This window comes from Physeter macrocephalus, chromosome 4 (genome assembly GCF_002837175.3).
Source record: "Physeter macrocephalus isolate SW-GA chromosome 4, ASM283717v5, whole genome shotgun sequence".
Taxonomy (NCBI): Eukaryota; Metazoa; Chordata; class Mammalia; order Artiodactyla; family Physeteridae; genus Physeter; species Physeter macrocephalus.
Window position 1 is genome coordinate 98,137,749 of NC_041217.1, and position 16,766 is coordinate 98,154,514.

The window sequence follows — 16,766 nt, forward strand, 5'->3', positions numbered from 1 at the left end:
GCCGCTCCGCGGCATGTGGGATCTTCCCGGACCGGGGCACGAACCCGTGTCCCCTGCATCGGCAGGCGGACTCTCAACCACTGCGCCACCAGGGAAGCCCCCTTAAAGTGGTTTTAATATGAGTTTGAGATTATCCCAAAATCATAAATTTGTGTCATGGATGGAAAATGTTCATATAGTAACATTTCTAATCTGAAAGATTTGCATGTTGAATGTTTTATAGTTTTATGGATAAATGACTTTTTGCTATCCTAATCAGTGGTGGCTGAAAGTGATGGTAGGGATCATGTCATACAACCTCATTATTTTCTTAGAGGGACACTGGAACCAGTATTCTCTAAAATATCATACAGGGTTCTATATCAACAGAGATGCTAAGGCTGAGGAAGAACACACCAATCTTAGAGTTTTAGATGGCTTACTCTAGAATACTTCTACCATCAGGTCTGCATCCTATCAGTTTTTCTTTTTCCTGCTTGATATATTTTTTTGTTTTACTTTTTTTAAAACCATGAAACATGACATGCATACCAAAAAAGTGTGTGTAAGTTAGATATATAGTCTAAGTAATAATAAAATGTGTTTATTATTTCTCATTTCACAAGTTAAGATGTAGAATATAAGACATTTCTGTACCTTTGACTCTATGCATCCCTTCTCAGTTGCATTCCTTTCTCTTTCCTCTAGAGGTAATAACTTAGATTTTGGGATAATCACTTTCTTGCTTTTGTTTATGTTTTGCCACATATGAATCCCTAAATAGTATATTTAGTTTTGCCTGTTTTAATACTTTATATAAGTATGATCACACAATTTATATTTTTATGCTTTTCACTTATTGTTTAATCTTGTTTTTCGCATTTATTTTAGTTGAATTAGCATTAGTTCATTCTTTGTCACTGCCATATACTATTTGCTCATCATTCCTTTTATTTGAAAATGTCTTTGTTTTATCCTCATTCTTTTTTTTAATGTTTTATTTATTTATTTTTAATTTGGGCTTCTCATTGCGGTGGCTTCTCTTGTTGCAGATCAGAGGCTCTAGGCACGCAGGCTTCGGTAGTTGCAGCACGCAGGCACAGTAATTGTGGCACGTGGGCCCTAGAGTGCGTGAGCTTCAGTAATTGTGGCACATGAGCTCAGTAGTTGTGACACATGGGCTCTAGGGCACATGGTCTTTAGTAGTTGTGGTGCGTGGGCTCAGTAGTTGTGGCTCATGGGCTCTAGAGCACAGGCTCAGTAGTTGTGGCACATGGGCTTAGTTGCTCCGCGGCATGTGGGATCTTCCCGGACAGGGATCGAACTGTGTCCCCTGCATTGGCAGGCGGATTCTAAACCACTGTGCCACCAGGGAAGTCCCTATCCTCATTCTTGAGTTATAATTTTGAAGGTATACAGTTATTCTCAGTCAACATTTCTTCTTTATAGAAAATAGATTACTCTCTTCTGACTTCCACTGGCACTGTCAAGAAGTTCACTATCAATCTGCTTTTCCTTGTAGTTAATCTTTTAACTTTGGTTCCTTTCTAAGTCTTCTCTTTGCTTTTAGTGCTTTATTTACTACAAGGTACTAATTTTATTTATTTATTTATGAAGTAAAATTGACTTACAATATTATATTAGTTTCAGGTGTACCATGTACTGATTCAATATTTTTATACATTATGGAATGATCATCATGATAAATCTAGTTACCATATGTCACCATACAAAGTTATATTATTGACTATATCCCCTATGCTGTACATTACCTATCTGTGTCTTATCTATTTTATGACTGAAAGTTTGTACCTCTTAATCCCCTTCCCCTATTTTGCCCATCTCCCTACCCTATACTCCTTGCCTCTGGCAACCACCAGTCTGTTCTCTGTATCTGTGAGTCTGTTTCTTTTGTGGTGTTTGTTGTTTTTTAGATTTGTCAAGTAAGTGAAATCATGCAGTATTTTTCTTTCTCTGTATGACATTTCACTTAGTATAGTGCCCTCTAGGTGCATCCATCTTGTTGCAAATGGCAAATTCATTCTTTTTTATGGCTGAGTAATATTTCATTGTATATACATATCATGTCTTCTTTATCTATTCCTCCATCAGTGGATACTTAGGTTGCTTCCATAACTTTGCTATTGTAAATAAAGCTGCAGTGAACATTGGGGTACATATATCTTTTTGAATTAGTGTTTTTGTTTTCTTTGGTTAAATATCCAGAAATTGCTGGGTCATATGATAGTTCTATTTTTAATTTTATGAGAAACTTATATATTGTTTTGTGGTTGTACCCATATACATTCCCACCAGCAGTGCATGAGTGTTCCCTTTTCTTCACATCTTCAACAATGCTTGTTATTATTGTCTTTTTGATAATAGCCATTCTGACAGGTATGGGGTGATATGCCACTGTGGTTTTGATTTGCATTTCTCTGATGATTAGTGATGTTGAGCATCTTTTCATGTGTTTGTTGGCCGTCCGTACACCTTCTTTGGAAAGTGTCTCTTCAGGTCTTCTGCCCATTTTTTAATCAGGTTTGTTTTTTATAATTGAATTGTATGAGTTCTTTATGTATTTTGGATATTAATCCCTTATTGGATGGGTCATTTGCAAATATCTTCTCCCATTCAGTAGGCTGCTTTTTGTTTTCTTGATGGTTTCTTTCACTGTGCAAAACTTTTTAGTTTGATGTAGTCCCATCTGTTTATCTTTACTTTTGTTGCCCTTCCCTGAGGAGACAGATCCAGAAAAATATTGCTAAGACCAGTGTCAAAGAGCTTACTGCGTATGTTTTCTTCTAGAAGTTTAATGGTTTCAGATCTTATTTAAGTCTTTAATCCATTTTGAGTCTATTTTTTATATGGTATAAGGTAATAAGTCTAGTGTCACTATTTTGCATGTAGTTGTCCAGTTTTCCCAACATCATTTATTGAAGGGACTATCTTTTCCCCATTATATATTCTTGCCTTCTTTGTTGTAGATTAATTGACCATGTAGGTGTGGGTTTATTTCTGGGCTCTCTATTCTTTTCCATTGATCTAATGTGTTTTCCTTGAGTTTTTTGGTGTCCCTGGATCTGAAGACTGACATCTTTCATTAATTCTATTAAATCTCTGACAATATATATTGAAATACTTTCTCTTTGGATTGTCCCCATTATCTTCTTGTGAACTCCAGTTAGATTTCTCCTTTAATTCTCAATCTGTGTTTCATGTCTCTTTACCTCCATCTCATTTGTCTGTGCTACCTTTCAGGTAATTTTGCCAGATATATCATCAAATTGACTACTTCTCTTCATCTATGTCTAATCTCTTATTTACCCCAAACTATTAAGGTTCTTTTTTTTTTCCCAATTATTACTTTTTTATTTCTAGAAATTCTTTTTTTTATATTTTAAATTTTTATGGTAAGTTTTGAATTTCTTATTCTTTGATTATACATTCAAGACTCTCTTTTATTTTTCAAACATACTAAACTTTTACATTCCATATTTGAAAATCTCAGTATCTGTGGGGGATTTTTGTTTTGCTTTGTTTTGTAGATTTGATTTTATAGCTTTTTCTTCTTACTGACTTTCATTTATGATGCCTTTTTTCCCCTCATTTGATTAGTAGAAATCTATTGTGAACTCACATCCCTGGGGTAAAATTTCCTCCAGAGAGATTTTGATATTGCTTCTACTAATTATCTGAAGACACTATGGCCAAGAGCCATTTTTAAACCAAATTTTCAACTTGTGGTTTTGGGGCCCACACAAGTTTGTATTCTTAGGAGAGATATTTTCTTTCTCATCCAATATTTAGGCTCAAATGGACACATACCCCATCATTACTCTATAGTTATTCTTTAGCTCAGAAAATGAGAGCATAACTTTTTGTTGGTGCTACCGTTATTTGGAGGCTTCTTGTCACACACCCACCATGCTTGTGCCCTGATTGTGTGGCTCTCTCAGATGTTTCTAAGCCATTAGAACTCAGGCTGTAGGCTACCTGGGACTGGCAGAAACCTTGAGGGCAAATATCACCCTACAACTGGTTTGCCTTGTGGATCTCTGCTTGGTTGTCATTTCTGATCTCTGAGAAATTTCCTTATTTTGACACAGGTACAATTGTGCATCTTCTGCTTTTGCTTTTTCATATCCTGTCAGGTATTTTTAAATGCACTATATTGTGAGGGCTTTCTCTCAATATCTTATTAATCATAATGCAAAAATGGAGAACTCCTGTCTGATTCTTTTAGATGTCCCCTTCCTTAAATAATAGCCATTTCATTTACAGTGGCTTCTCAAGGAAGACCACAGCATTTATACAAGTTTTATAAAAACTAAAGTTTTTTTTAAAAAATATTTATCATTTTCAATGAAAATCCTGCCCTAATACTTGAAGATGTTTAATAATTATTAGAACTGACTCATGCTTATACCTTCACAGCTTCTGTTTGGGGCCCTAAAAGATTTCTTCAAAGCATATCACATGATCATCTTATGAGCAGGCCAGCAGAAATTTCTAAGTTAATTACAGTTTGGCAGAGTATATCCAAAACCTCTTATCTGAACAGTGAACCCAATAATTTAATCAGTCTGTCTGCTGATTAATCACGTTCTAATCCATCTGATATCAGCACAGAAAAAGCTCTTCATCTGTTTCTTGTAAGACTTATCTCTGTGAATGCACAGCTGCTGTGAGCTATTGGTATTAATAACTTGAATAAGAGACAGAACACAATGGATTCTCAAAGCCTGCAGAAAGAAGTTTGAACTCTTTAAAACAGTCATTCAAGACTCTCTAATTTGACCTAACTCTATGCAATCTTCCCATCCTAATTTCCTGTTGAGTTCCCAGCTTCAGCCCATGCACAGTTGCCTGAACTTTCACAACTTCTACTTTGTCTCTAAAGTTGGTGAATTGATGAATGAATAAATATTTATTTATCAAATACCACATGTCAGCCGTGTGCTCTATTATGTCAGGTAATATCCTACAACCTCTCTGTGATATAGTGAAGACATTTTGATACATGAAAAAGTCAAAGAGCAGACCAAATTACTTTTTAGTGTCCTGTTTGCAAAGTTATAAACTCCTTGAAAAGGGGCAAGAGGAAAGACAAAAGGCTACAAACCTGTGACCCAGAATTTTACCTGTCAGACATGAATAAAATTCAAAAATTAAATCTCCATATTTGTGCAATGTGAGAAACCAAATCTCCTAGATGTCTGACACTATCCAGGAGGAGGAAGACATTTGGCCCCAAGTGTGCACTAAGAGCAAGTGAGTAAAATTCCTTCCTTGATGTAGACATTCAGTATATTTAGTTTCTGTTCATCATTTCCTTTCTAAGCCTAATCAAGTTCTAAATTGTTTCCCTAATTATTCTACTGCACAATGTGCTGCTGTTTGTTTTCCCTCTTGCTCCTTCCACTCTCTTACCTTCCTTACATTGGGTAGCCGTCAGTCAGTTCTGTCCAGCCCAAGATTGAGATTAAGTACACCCCAGGCCATTTGTGTTGACAGTCAGCACACCAGCACACTGGAAATACAGAATTCCCAATGTGTTCTAAAACATGAGAAGGTTTCAAAGGGTTCTTAGGACTTTAATCTTGCAAAGTTTGGGGCCACAGGAATAAGAAATGGATTATCAAGGTTGATTCAAGACTATGGAAAGTTTAATTTCACTAAATGATAATAATTTTGTCTTTTTGCAGCCATTTTCCAAGTTAATGACACCTTATGAATGCCCATATCGTAATTTCTTCTTTCTAATTTCTTCTTTCTGCATAGACTAGTCCTGGGTAGAAGACTTGTTTAATAAGACTGCTTGTTCAGCTCTCAGTTACTACATCTTTGTTTACATGAGCATCTGTGTGAATCCTGATTAATTCTATACTGCTAGATACAGTTACTTAGACAAACGGTGACTATCAAACCCAAGTTAAGCATGTCAGAGTCTCTGCCACAGGGGTTGGTGGGCCTGAGAGATTACAAGTTTTGAGGAGAGACTATAAATCTTGTAACCTGGGACCTGTCACAGACCTGTGTTCTATCATAAGAACTGAGACAGAGGAAGCCTTCTGTAGAAAGAGAAAAGAATGAAGAGATACGCAAATAGAAGCAGAGAAAAGAGACAGAGAAACGTTCCTAACATTCTGGCATTATGTAATACATTTCTTTTCCTTAAAGCTCATATGCCACATCCCACTTTTAAAATTTAAGTTGTTTAAGTTGATTTATTTTTCTTGCAACTAAAATTAGTACTGATTATTATCATATACATCAAATGTTAAATCACTAATAATTTTATTACTCATATCACATAAATACATCTAGATTCTAGTCTCGTCTCTAATGCTCACTAGAGCTGTGCAACAGTGGACAAGTCACTTTAATATCTCTAAGACCTGGTTGTAGCATTAACTGCATGATGACAGAGTTGTGAAGATCAAATAGATGATCTATGTGAAAGATCTGTGCTATACAAATCTGAATTATTGTTTCTGCATTTTCAACACCACTGTTTCTCTGATAAATTATTTTGTATTTGTAGGATAACATTTTTAATCTTATTTACTGTGTTTTCCATGTGGATAGACAGATTTAAAGTTCCTGATGACAAATGGGTAAATTTTGTCACTAATTTAGGTTTTTGAGTGCTATTATTGTATAAGATACTAAGATGGAAAATTGATGTATTAAGAACAGATTCTCATGTCACCCCTCCAAAACAACCAAGTGGAAATTATTCTGAGCATTATAAAGTTTATTTTATGGAGTAATAAAATATTAATATACTTAGTTCATGAAGAAAATAAAATGTTAGAGGGTTCTTTCATAACAGTGGAGTTGCACTAGAAACTGGGCCACTGTTGAATTTTATTTTACTTTTTGCTATTACCAGGGTAACAGTATGACAGATTTATAATGATGGAATCATATTATGTAACAGGATATTTGTTGTTAGATTTATCTGTAAAGTGAGTCTACTCTTTTATGGAATAATGAATACTTAAATCCCACTTATATAGAAGATGATATATTTTAGAGGATGATTTTTCCTGCAGTGCATTACATTTTTGAAATTCTAGTTATTAAAACCAAATAATTAAAAGATTTTTTTGGATAAAAAACAAACAATTCACAGCAGAATCTTGGAAATTAAAAAGGAACAAATATCCCTAAGATTTAAGTTACAGGTTTTCAGGTAAACAGACAAACCTTTAGCGATAGCTTATAACAGTATTCACTATGCTAGCACAAAGCTCATTAAACAGATTTCTCATTCTACCATGTGTTTCTACAGTTCAGGAATAAAGCTTCTTTGAAATTGCATATCACTAATACTTTTAGAAAGCCTTTGTTGCTCCTCCATCTCCAGTTTCTCCCCCAGCATCTACTACTCCAAAAAGTATCAAAAGTAATTGTTTTAAATTATTCTCTTACTTATTTTTAATTTCATCACAGAAGTATGTTTTAGGTATCATATTCTATATTTTTTTACATCTTGCTCTTTTCACTCAACAACATATTTTTATTTTTATTTTTTTTTGTGGTATGCTGGCCTCTCTCTGCTGCGGCCTCTCCCTTTGCGGAGCACAGGCTCCGGACGCGCAGGCCCAGCGGCCGTGGCCCACGGGCCCAGCCGCTCCGCGGCACGTGGGATCCTCCCAGACCGGGGCGCGAACCCGGTTCCCCTGCATCGGCAGGCGGATGCTCAACCACTGCGCCACCAGGGAAGCCCCTCAACAACATATTTTTAAAATTCATCTGTTTTAGTATAGTAGCTGTGGTTCACTGTGCAAATTTTATTTTTCATTTTCAGCTACCATTTTTAGACCCCAATTCTTTTCCTAGTTTCTTACCAAGTCATCTCTGCAAAGTTTCCTTTTCCTATTCATTGAGCCCATTGTGACTATCTTACTCCAGCAGTAACCATGGAAACAACATGTTTTTTTTTGTTTTTTTTTTTTAGGATAAGAGAGGTCAAGTAAATGAACTTAAACAAACAAACATAATCAGCCTATTTACCATTTCAATCTCTTTACTAGTGCTGAAAAATCACTATCATCACTTCAAATGTTAAGAGGTCACTAGCACTCCATTTTATAATGGTAATTACAAAATCACATGAAGCAGTGATATCACCTAATGATTTCTTATAAATAAACATCAATTTTTTTAAAAGTCTGAATATTGCTAATGTATTGAACACTAGAACTATGGTAATTCATCTTCTTTGTTATAGAGAATGAACTCTTATCTGTTCTAACTATTCTTGAATATGTTTATTTTGTTATATTAACTCCCTTAAGCAATGCTAATATGATTTAGCTATTAAATATTAAAGCAAAATATCATCTTGTAAAATCATACTCAGATTCTAGTATTCCCAGGTCAAATGCTTTAGTAAGTTATTGCCCAATTATTGAAGCTCTAACTTTAATCAGATAACCAAGGATAATTTGTTATATCCAAGTTTTCATTCATCCTTCACTTAATTTAAAAAGTCTAAGTCTCAAGTCACTGGAGAAGGTTTTTGACAAAGTAGCGGTAAATATGACTGAATTTGGGAAACAAAACCTAGAATAAAATTTATGTTATTGATTTATCACTGGATGACCATATTGGAATTTTGGCAATTTAGTTGAATTTGGAATATGCTGAATTTTTTAATTGCTGCAATGGTAACAATTGACTCATGGATAGTTGACAAGTTACACACAATAGGTGGCTGTAATCTGGGCCGTTATTAAGGATCTTTTTCTTTGCTTGAGTTAAGGAGAGAGAAAACTGACCTGTATAGAGAGGCACTACCTGTCATAAATCAACATAAATGAGTAAACAATCCCTGTCATACAATAGATAAAATTTCCCTTTGATTTGCCTTGTACTTCCTGTTGGATCTTGGTTAAAGAAATCATTGATAATCCTCCCACAGTATATTTACAGTTTAACATTGGATTATAGAAGAGGAAAATAAAACAATCCCAACATTAACAATAAATTCAACTCACAGTACACAAAATCTCTAGTGGAAGAATTTGAGGTTTTAAGGTATCACTGAGGGAGGACATTTGAAGAAAGAAGCATTTGCTTGACTGTCCTCCAATTAAATGTTGTCATCTTATTGACCCTTTTGGCTGTTGTGAGTTCTTGGCTGAATTGTTATTAGGAGGAATACTGTAAAATAGCATATGGTTTTAAATTTCTAGACTATTGAGATTTTCCTTATTCAGTATAGCTGTGATTCTTCCACTCATGTCTTTTTTATTTTATGATATTAAAAAAATATCTACACATTCTATGACGATATGGGCACAGCCTAGGGCACAGATATAAGAGGCAACTATAGTTGGTTAAGGTCCTGATAGGAAGAAATCATCAGGACTTTAACCTAAGAAATTTCTTAACCCAAGAAGTCCCCTAGGTTGGCCATGGACCAGGTTAGGAATTCTTATCCACTTGAACTGGAAAAGCATAAGAGTTGGTTTATATCTGAATGGGGCCATTCTGTTTGGATCCTAGAGATCAGATAAACCCAGCAACTTAGGGTCAACAGTCAGAAAGGTCTTAGAAGCTACAGGGTGATCAAGTTCAAATATGCTTTCTGTGATCAAAGATCTGCAGTAGGCTAGGATGGGGAGAAGTGGAGTAATGGCCAATCTGCATCACTGCATGCTGGTATCGGAATCTAGCCATAGTGTGGGGTGGGGGACTGTATTCAAAAAGGGGTCCCTGAGGGATCAGGGGAAGCAAGTAAATGGTCTAGTAGGAAAGGATTTAAGCAAAGAACGAGTTCCTAAAATTTGACTATAAGCCCAAACTCATTTGTTTGTTCAGCAACAGAATGAGGCCAGCAACGAATATCTTATAGTTCCTGCCTCAGGACAAGACCTATTCTAGTGCCTAGGGTTCTAGTTTAGGTTCCTTCATAAAACATTATTTGAAACAACAAGGGCCTACTGTATAGCCCAGGGAAGTATATTCAGTATCTTGCAATAACCTATAATGGAAAAGAATCTGGAAAAATATATATACATATATATGTATATGTGTGTGTGTATAAATATATATATATGTATATATGTATATGTATATATCTGAATCACTTAGCTCTACACCCAAAACTAACACAACATTGTAAATCAACTGTACTTCAACTGAAAAAAAAAAAAAAAAAGAAAGAAAGAGGAATACATTATATGAATACTTACTAAAGGCCAGGCTAGAAGCTGGACATGTAATAGTAAACAAGATATAGTTCCTTCTCTTCAAAAGTTTACGCTCTACTGAAAAGTACTGACAAGAATATAGACAATCACAATACAGAATGTAAAGAGTACCAAATGGGGAATGGTACTCTTGGTACCATTGTTATTGTTATGAAGGTGTGAGTCAGAGCAGCTTAAGACTTGATGGTGCTGGAGAGATCAGAAAAGATTCCTAAATAGACTGAAGTCTAAGCTAAGACCTGAAGAATGGGCAGGAGCAAGGAGTCTAACACACGAGTCCATTGTGTTGAATAAGCAGAAAGTGCCACTTCCAATGTAGGGGTTCAGAATTAGCATCCCCAAAATGTGTCACTTTGGCATGAAGGTTACTTTGAGATAAAGGCAGTCAAGATCCTGCAGGTTCAAGAGAAACTACCGCCCCTCCTTTAAGTACCTAGAAGAATTTAAACTTGGGATTTTTCCCAGAAAAGAGTTATTTACCTAAGTGTCTCCATCTATTCAACAGGGCAGACATCTAGTTACCGAACATCTACTCTTCTTCTTATTGTCCTGTAATGACCCTTCTGTTCTTGGAAGCCCCAGATCCCTATCTCTTTCCTTAGCTCAGGATGGCATTTATACTTCATTTAACCTTTCTGTCTCTGAACCTCTCATGTATGTGGGGACTCTGACCCTCTTATGTATGTAGGATTCCTGTACATATGAAGTTAAATTCCATTTCTCCTGTTTATCTCATGTCAATTTAGTTCTTAGACCAGCCTGAAGAACCTAGAAGGGTAGAGGAAAGCTTTCTTCCTCCTCAGTGCAGGTCAATAAATTACAAAATGGTCATTTAAAACAGGTGCCCTTTCATTTGTGGAACTACCCATTGCCAGGGCACGTGACTTGGTAAACTGAATATGGACTCTCTTCACCTCCTTGGTCCAATTCTCCTGTGCAGAGCACAGACTGTGACCTAGACTGGACTTATCTAGGTGAAGAAAATTTAGAGTAGAGGGGATAGCAGAGGAAAGGAGGAACTCAAGTCTTAAATGTATGGCTCTTGAAAATTGAAACCTAAGAGAAAATCAGCCTAATTTGAATGAAACATTTCTAGAATTGTTTTCTCAGACCATGACAGCATGAGAGTACCTACCTGGGTGAGCTGCACAGAAGCCACCTGAAGGTACGCAGAGCATACATTTAAGCATTTGCCAAGATAGAAATTGGACCCACTAAGCTTGAGCTTCCTGGAGTGACTCTACTTGTCACTTTACCCATTAAGATCGTGTAACATGGTTTCACAATAGCAAATCAAAGTAAGGCTGGTGGTATTCCTATGATTACAATAAAAGTAGAATGGCTTGGGCTTCCCTGGTGGTGCAGTGGTTGAGAATCTGCCTGCTAATTCAGGGGACACAGGTTCGAGCCCTGGTCTCGGAGGCTCTCACATGCCGCAGAGCAACTAGGCCCGTGAGCCACAACTACTGAGCCTGCGCGTCTGGAGCTTGTGCTCCGCAACAAGAGAGGCCACAATAGTGAGAGGCCCGCACACCGCGATGAAGAGTGGCCCCCGCTTGCCAGAACTAGAGAAAGCCCTTGCACAGAAACGAAGACGCAACACAGCAAAAATAAACAAATTAACTAATAAACTCCTACCCCCAACATCCAAAAAAAAAAAAGTAGAATGGCTTAATTAGTAAAACATTAACTGGCAGGATTCCTATAAGTAAAAATGTACATATTTAAGGTGGCTTATTGTAACATTTATTTTATAATATACTAATTCGTATGTAAAAGTGAATGTAAATTGCCAGAAATTAACATGCAATGTGAAGAAAAGTCCTTTTATCCTCTGCAACTGTAGCATTTGGCAGATTCAGGAATAAATAATCTTTTGTGGCAAGGGTATGCCTTATCAAACATATGCAGATCAGCACTAATTAATGCTAATTAAGGTTTCCTGTCTATCTAGTTGGAAAAACGTCCAAATGTTATGAAATCCAGTTAGTATGCCTATTACGCTAATTGTTTTATATGGGGTGGTTCTTAATTAAAATATGTAAATTGACCTTAATTGCTATATACTAATGGGGGTTCATGTTATCTCACTAAAAGTGACAAGATGGTGAGGAGGGGTATTTAAAGGAATAGTTCTGATAGCTCCTTAACTAAATGACCTTTACTCAAAATTAATCTTAATTGGAAGCTGGCTAAAGAAACATTTTTCTGTCTTTGTTTCTTTTTAGTTTTTAGCAATGTAAGAATGTTACTCTTCTTTGTTAATACAGCTTTAGAAGCAGTATGGATTGTTAATTACACTTAACAAGCAAGTTAATTTGACTGTTTACTGTTTATAGTTATCAGGAAGTTATTGATATCTTCATTTCAGTCTTGGGAAAAATGAATTCTCTTTGAATGTCAATTTATAGTTAGAATCATATAGGTAAGTCAACCTAGTTAGTTTGTCAGAATGTGTGTTAAAGTTTGATGAGCCAATAGTGCTAATATGTACTCCTTAGCTGATTTATATTGAAATTACTTTTTAGAAAAAAAAAATTTTTCTTTACAAACAGTAACTCTTATTTGAGTTAAAATCTCATTGGAGATGCTTAGATTAAATAGACTGAAATGATTTTCTTACATTTTACTTATCGTGTTTTTATTTATTATTTAATTGCAGACAAATTAAAGTGTGTATGCCCAAAACCAGTGTAAATGAATTTACATATTTTTCCACTATGCTAACCTTACAATTATAGGAAGTAATTTAAATAAAGCTAACAAATATTTTATTTTACTTTTTCATTTGAAAGTAGTTTATGTTCAACTGTAATTTAAAATATATTAAAAATGTGAGGCAGGACTTAGTAGAAAACTGTCATATGGAAATGAGTATAGAATGAGGATAACAGTTTTTCCTTTGTAGAAAGGAGACCCAATATCTTTATTCTTTCAACAGGACATAGTGACAAATGTTTCACCCAGAATCATCCGGGGGACCACCTCCGGCCCCATGTATGGCCCTGGACAAAGCTCCTTCCTGAATATTGAGCTCATCAGTGAAAAAACGGCTGCATATTGGTGTCAAAGTGTCACTGAACTAAAAACTGACTTTCCAGACAATGTAAGTGTGATTTAACGTCTAAAACAAAAGAATTGGCATAAGTTGGTGAATGTTTATTTAAACATCCAACTCATAGGCTTATAAATATTAATGTGTATAATATATTTTATTAAAGAATCTGCCAGTTGCTTTGCTGATGCATAGAAAGATAAAAAAGAAAGAAATGCTCAAGAACTCATAAAAATCTGCACAATGTGAGGCTTTATTATAAATGGGTGCCATGTAGATGGAAGAAGTATCTACATAAGCAGGAGGAAGAGAAATGAAATACTCATTGAGTTGGTTTTCACTGTATGTGGCTAGTATTTATGAAGGTGATGACCTTAGGAAGAAATTGCAGACTGTAAATCATTTTAAATATAAAGCTGAGGCAGAAGCAGAATTTCTTGTATAGTTTAGATTTTTTCAGTGGGAAATAATTCACCAAATAATTTTAACACCTTTATTCTGAATGAGTCAGCTATCTTTTATAAAGTGTTTTTTTCTTCTAAAGTACTATATACAAATTTTACAGTGATATCAGGCTTATGTATGATATTTCATTTTTTGTGGATTTTTATATATTGCCTATAGTTTTTTAGTCCACAGATAGTATTTTCTCTTCAATAATTGCTTAGTGTTGTCTTTAATGTCATTCATTCATTCTCCTCCTCCTCCCCCAGCCCCCTTCACCGTACACACACATGCACACACATGCACACACATACATTTCTCTCTCTCTCAGTGAGCTGGTGGTGAATTGAGGTTGAAGTTTGGGGCGATGTATGTTTGCATTGTAGAAAAGATTTCAAAGACAAATGAGAACACTTCAAGTACTCTAATAATAAATATTTTAAAATCTAATGAAATTTGTGTATGCTTGCCCACAAACTGGTAAATCAGGAAATTTTACGAAGGAACTTTAGCTATCACACTATCACCTAGCTCATCAAGTTTCTTTTTCTGTTTTAGAAGGCTCTAATTGTTTCAAAGTTCTCTCTTATCTTGAAACAAAATATAATCACATAAGATACAATTTATCTTCCTCAATTCAACCCTTCAGATGTGAAGGGAACTATAAAGGCCATATGAAATCTATAGCTTCTGCCCAGGAATTTTTCACTTCCTGAGCTTGATGTTGCAATTATTTGTTTGCACGTTATATAATCAACTCTAGTTACAATTTTGTTGGACTATTTGTGTTTTAAAGAATCCACATGTTTTGGGAAGCTTTTCTCAGAATGACAAGGACAAAAAGTGGTCAACCATAGAAATTATTAATATATTTTTAAACAATCTACAGTGTTAAGTAGTACTATGCTAGGTACTGAACATACAATAAAATATTAATAAATGGTAATAAGTGTGAGCACTTACATAGTATTCACTCTGTGCTAGGTATGGTTATAAATGCTTTATGTATTTTAACACTCATTTAATTTTTCAACAACTTTATAAGATAGGTAGTATTATTTTCCCCATTTCACAGATGGGGAACTGAGGCACACAGAGTTAAGTAGCATGCCCAAGGTTCACAGCTATTATATGGTGAAGCCAGAATTTGAACTTGAAATTTGATTTTAGCATCCATGCTCCTGTCTAGTAATAGTGTTCACTAGTGCACCTGCTTATATTGCAATATCATTTCAGGCCCTTAAAGGCTCAGTGTTACTTATATTAATGCAAAATAAGAACAGTATGAAATATTCTTTCAATAGTATTTAGATGAGCCAATGTATCTGAAAAAAATCCCTTTTTCTGGAAAATAACACCTACCAATAACTTGTCTTAAGCTCACCTGATACTTTCTACCCTCTCTTGAGGAGGAATAAGATGTTATAATAATGGGTTCCAAGAAATGACAGTAAGTAGACAAGAAAGTTGAGACAAAACCCTTGCTTTGTGATCCTACAGTCAAGCAGAAAGACTTGAACACATTTAAATGTTCTTTTCAATTTCCCTGGAAATAATTTTCTTCTCCTATAACACTTTTTCTTCTGACAAAACAATGCAGCTTTTCTTGTTTCTAATTCTTTTACCATTTAGATTATATTCATTATTCTTTTTCTGTATTCTTAGAATTAATTTCTAACATTTTTACTTCCCATATCAAAGATAACATTTTAAATAAAATTAAAATGGCATTCCCATTTGAACCCACAGAAATAATATGTGTGCACCTAGATACTGCCATGCTGAGAGTAGAATATCCCCCACTGTTTTGGAATTACTCTGATGCCAAACCCAATGAGCTGAATGAAAGAAGGTGACCCTTCATTTTCCACGTTTAATTATCACTCTCACTGGAGTTTTCCCACATCATTCTCGAGTGTGTGGCTGCCACCTTTAATGACAGGGATCAGATAATTCAACCTATTATGGCAGCTTCTAAGCAAGGGCTAACTTTTCTGAAAAAGGAATTGTGCCGGGGGGCATATAGTTCAGCTGACATCAGCAGCCAGTATCTTTCTTTCCAGAGAAAGTAGGCACCAGTTGACCATGAACTAGAGGAGACAGCTGGAAGAACATGTTGAATATAAAGACATTAAGACCCCCTGAAATATATTGTAAGGGCTTGTTTCTTAACTCTCACAGAATTATACCAAAGCCTACATTTATACCAGATTTCTGCTTGGCTTTCAAGGTTTCCTTTTATTTACCTGTGAATTAAACCTGGCACACTGATCATTGTAGTGACAATTTATTACTCGGAGTTTTTTTTCCTTTCCTAAGCTGAGATTTTGCAATGCTTATTATGAAATGTATTGTGTAATTAGGGCTTACAGAAATCAATTTTAAGTGAATCCTTTAATTCTCACTGCAAAAACCTTAGACATCATATACTTTAGGCTGGCAAAAAATTTTTACCAAGAAATACATGCTGCATTTTGTCTGAATGCACTGAATTAACAAGCAAAGACTGGCATTTTCTATCATTTGTGGCAGCTAAAGTGAGAGTTAGGCAAAAGTTAGGGATTCATCAGTGAATCAGCTGGTGAAGATAGAAAGGGGAATGATGGCTTTGTTAGAGAAATTAATAAGGGAAGAACAATTGGTATGTAAATATACTTCTATTATAAGACACCTCATTTCTACTGAAACCCATTCTCAGTTTATTACTGAGAGATCGGCATTGCACACGTTATGTTCAAAATGACTCCAAAGAAGTTGCTCTCTGTCAGCATTCTGAAGATGCTTTCCTGACCAGTAGGCTCTAAATACAGAGTTCTTAACCTTGGGCGTGTGCCATGGCCTCCATAAGCACCCTGGTGAAGCCTAAAAGCCTCTTTTAGAATACTGTTTTTCAATGCATAAAACAAAATTCATAAGGTAATAAAGGATTCCCATTATATTAAAATAAAATTATTGAAATATTTTAAAGAATATGATGTAGTAAAATATGTTACTGTTTAGTAAGGCACTAAAAATACAATCTAATGGCAGATCTAATACCTACTGCAGTCTTGATATAA

General features: G+C 35.3%; 1 protein-coding gene across 1 annotated transcript in view; it reads left to right on the forward strand.

Annotated features, from left to right (window-relative positions):
• DPYD (dihydropyrimidine dehydrogenase) overlaps nucleotides 1-16,766 on the forward strand; it is an 840,387-nt gene that overhangs the window by 482,613 nt on the left and 341,008 nt on the right. The window contains exon 14 of the mRNA XM_024119602.3: nucleotides 13,150-13,314. Coding sequence (XP_023975370.1) covers nucleotides 13,150-13,314 — 165 coding nt within the window. The remainder of the gene's footprint in view (nucleotides 1-13,149; nucleotides 13,315-16,766) is intronic.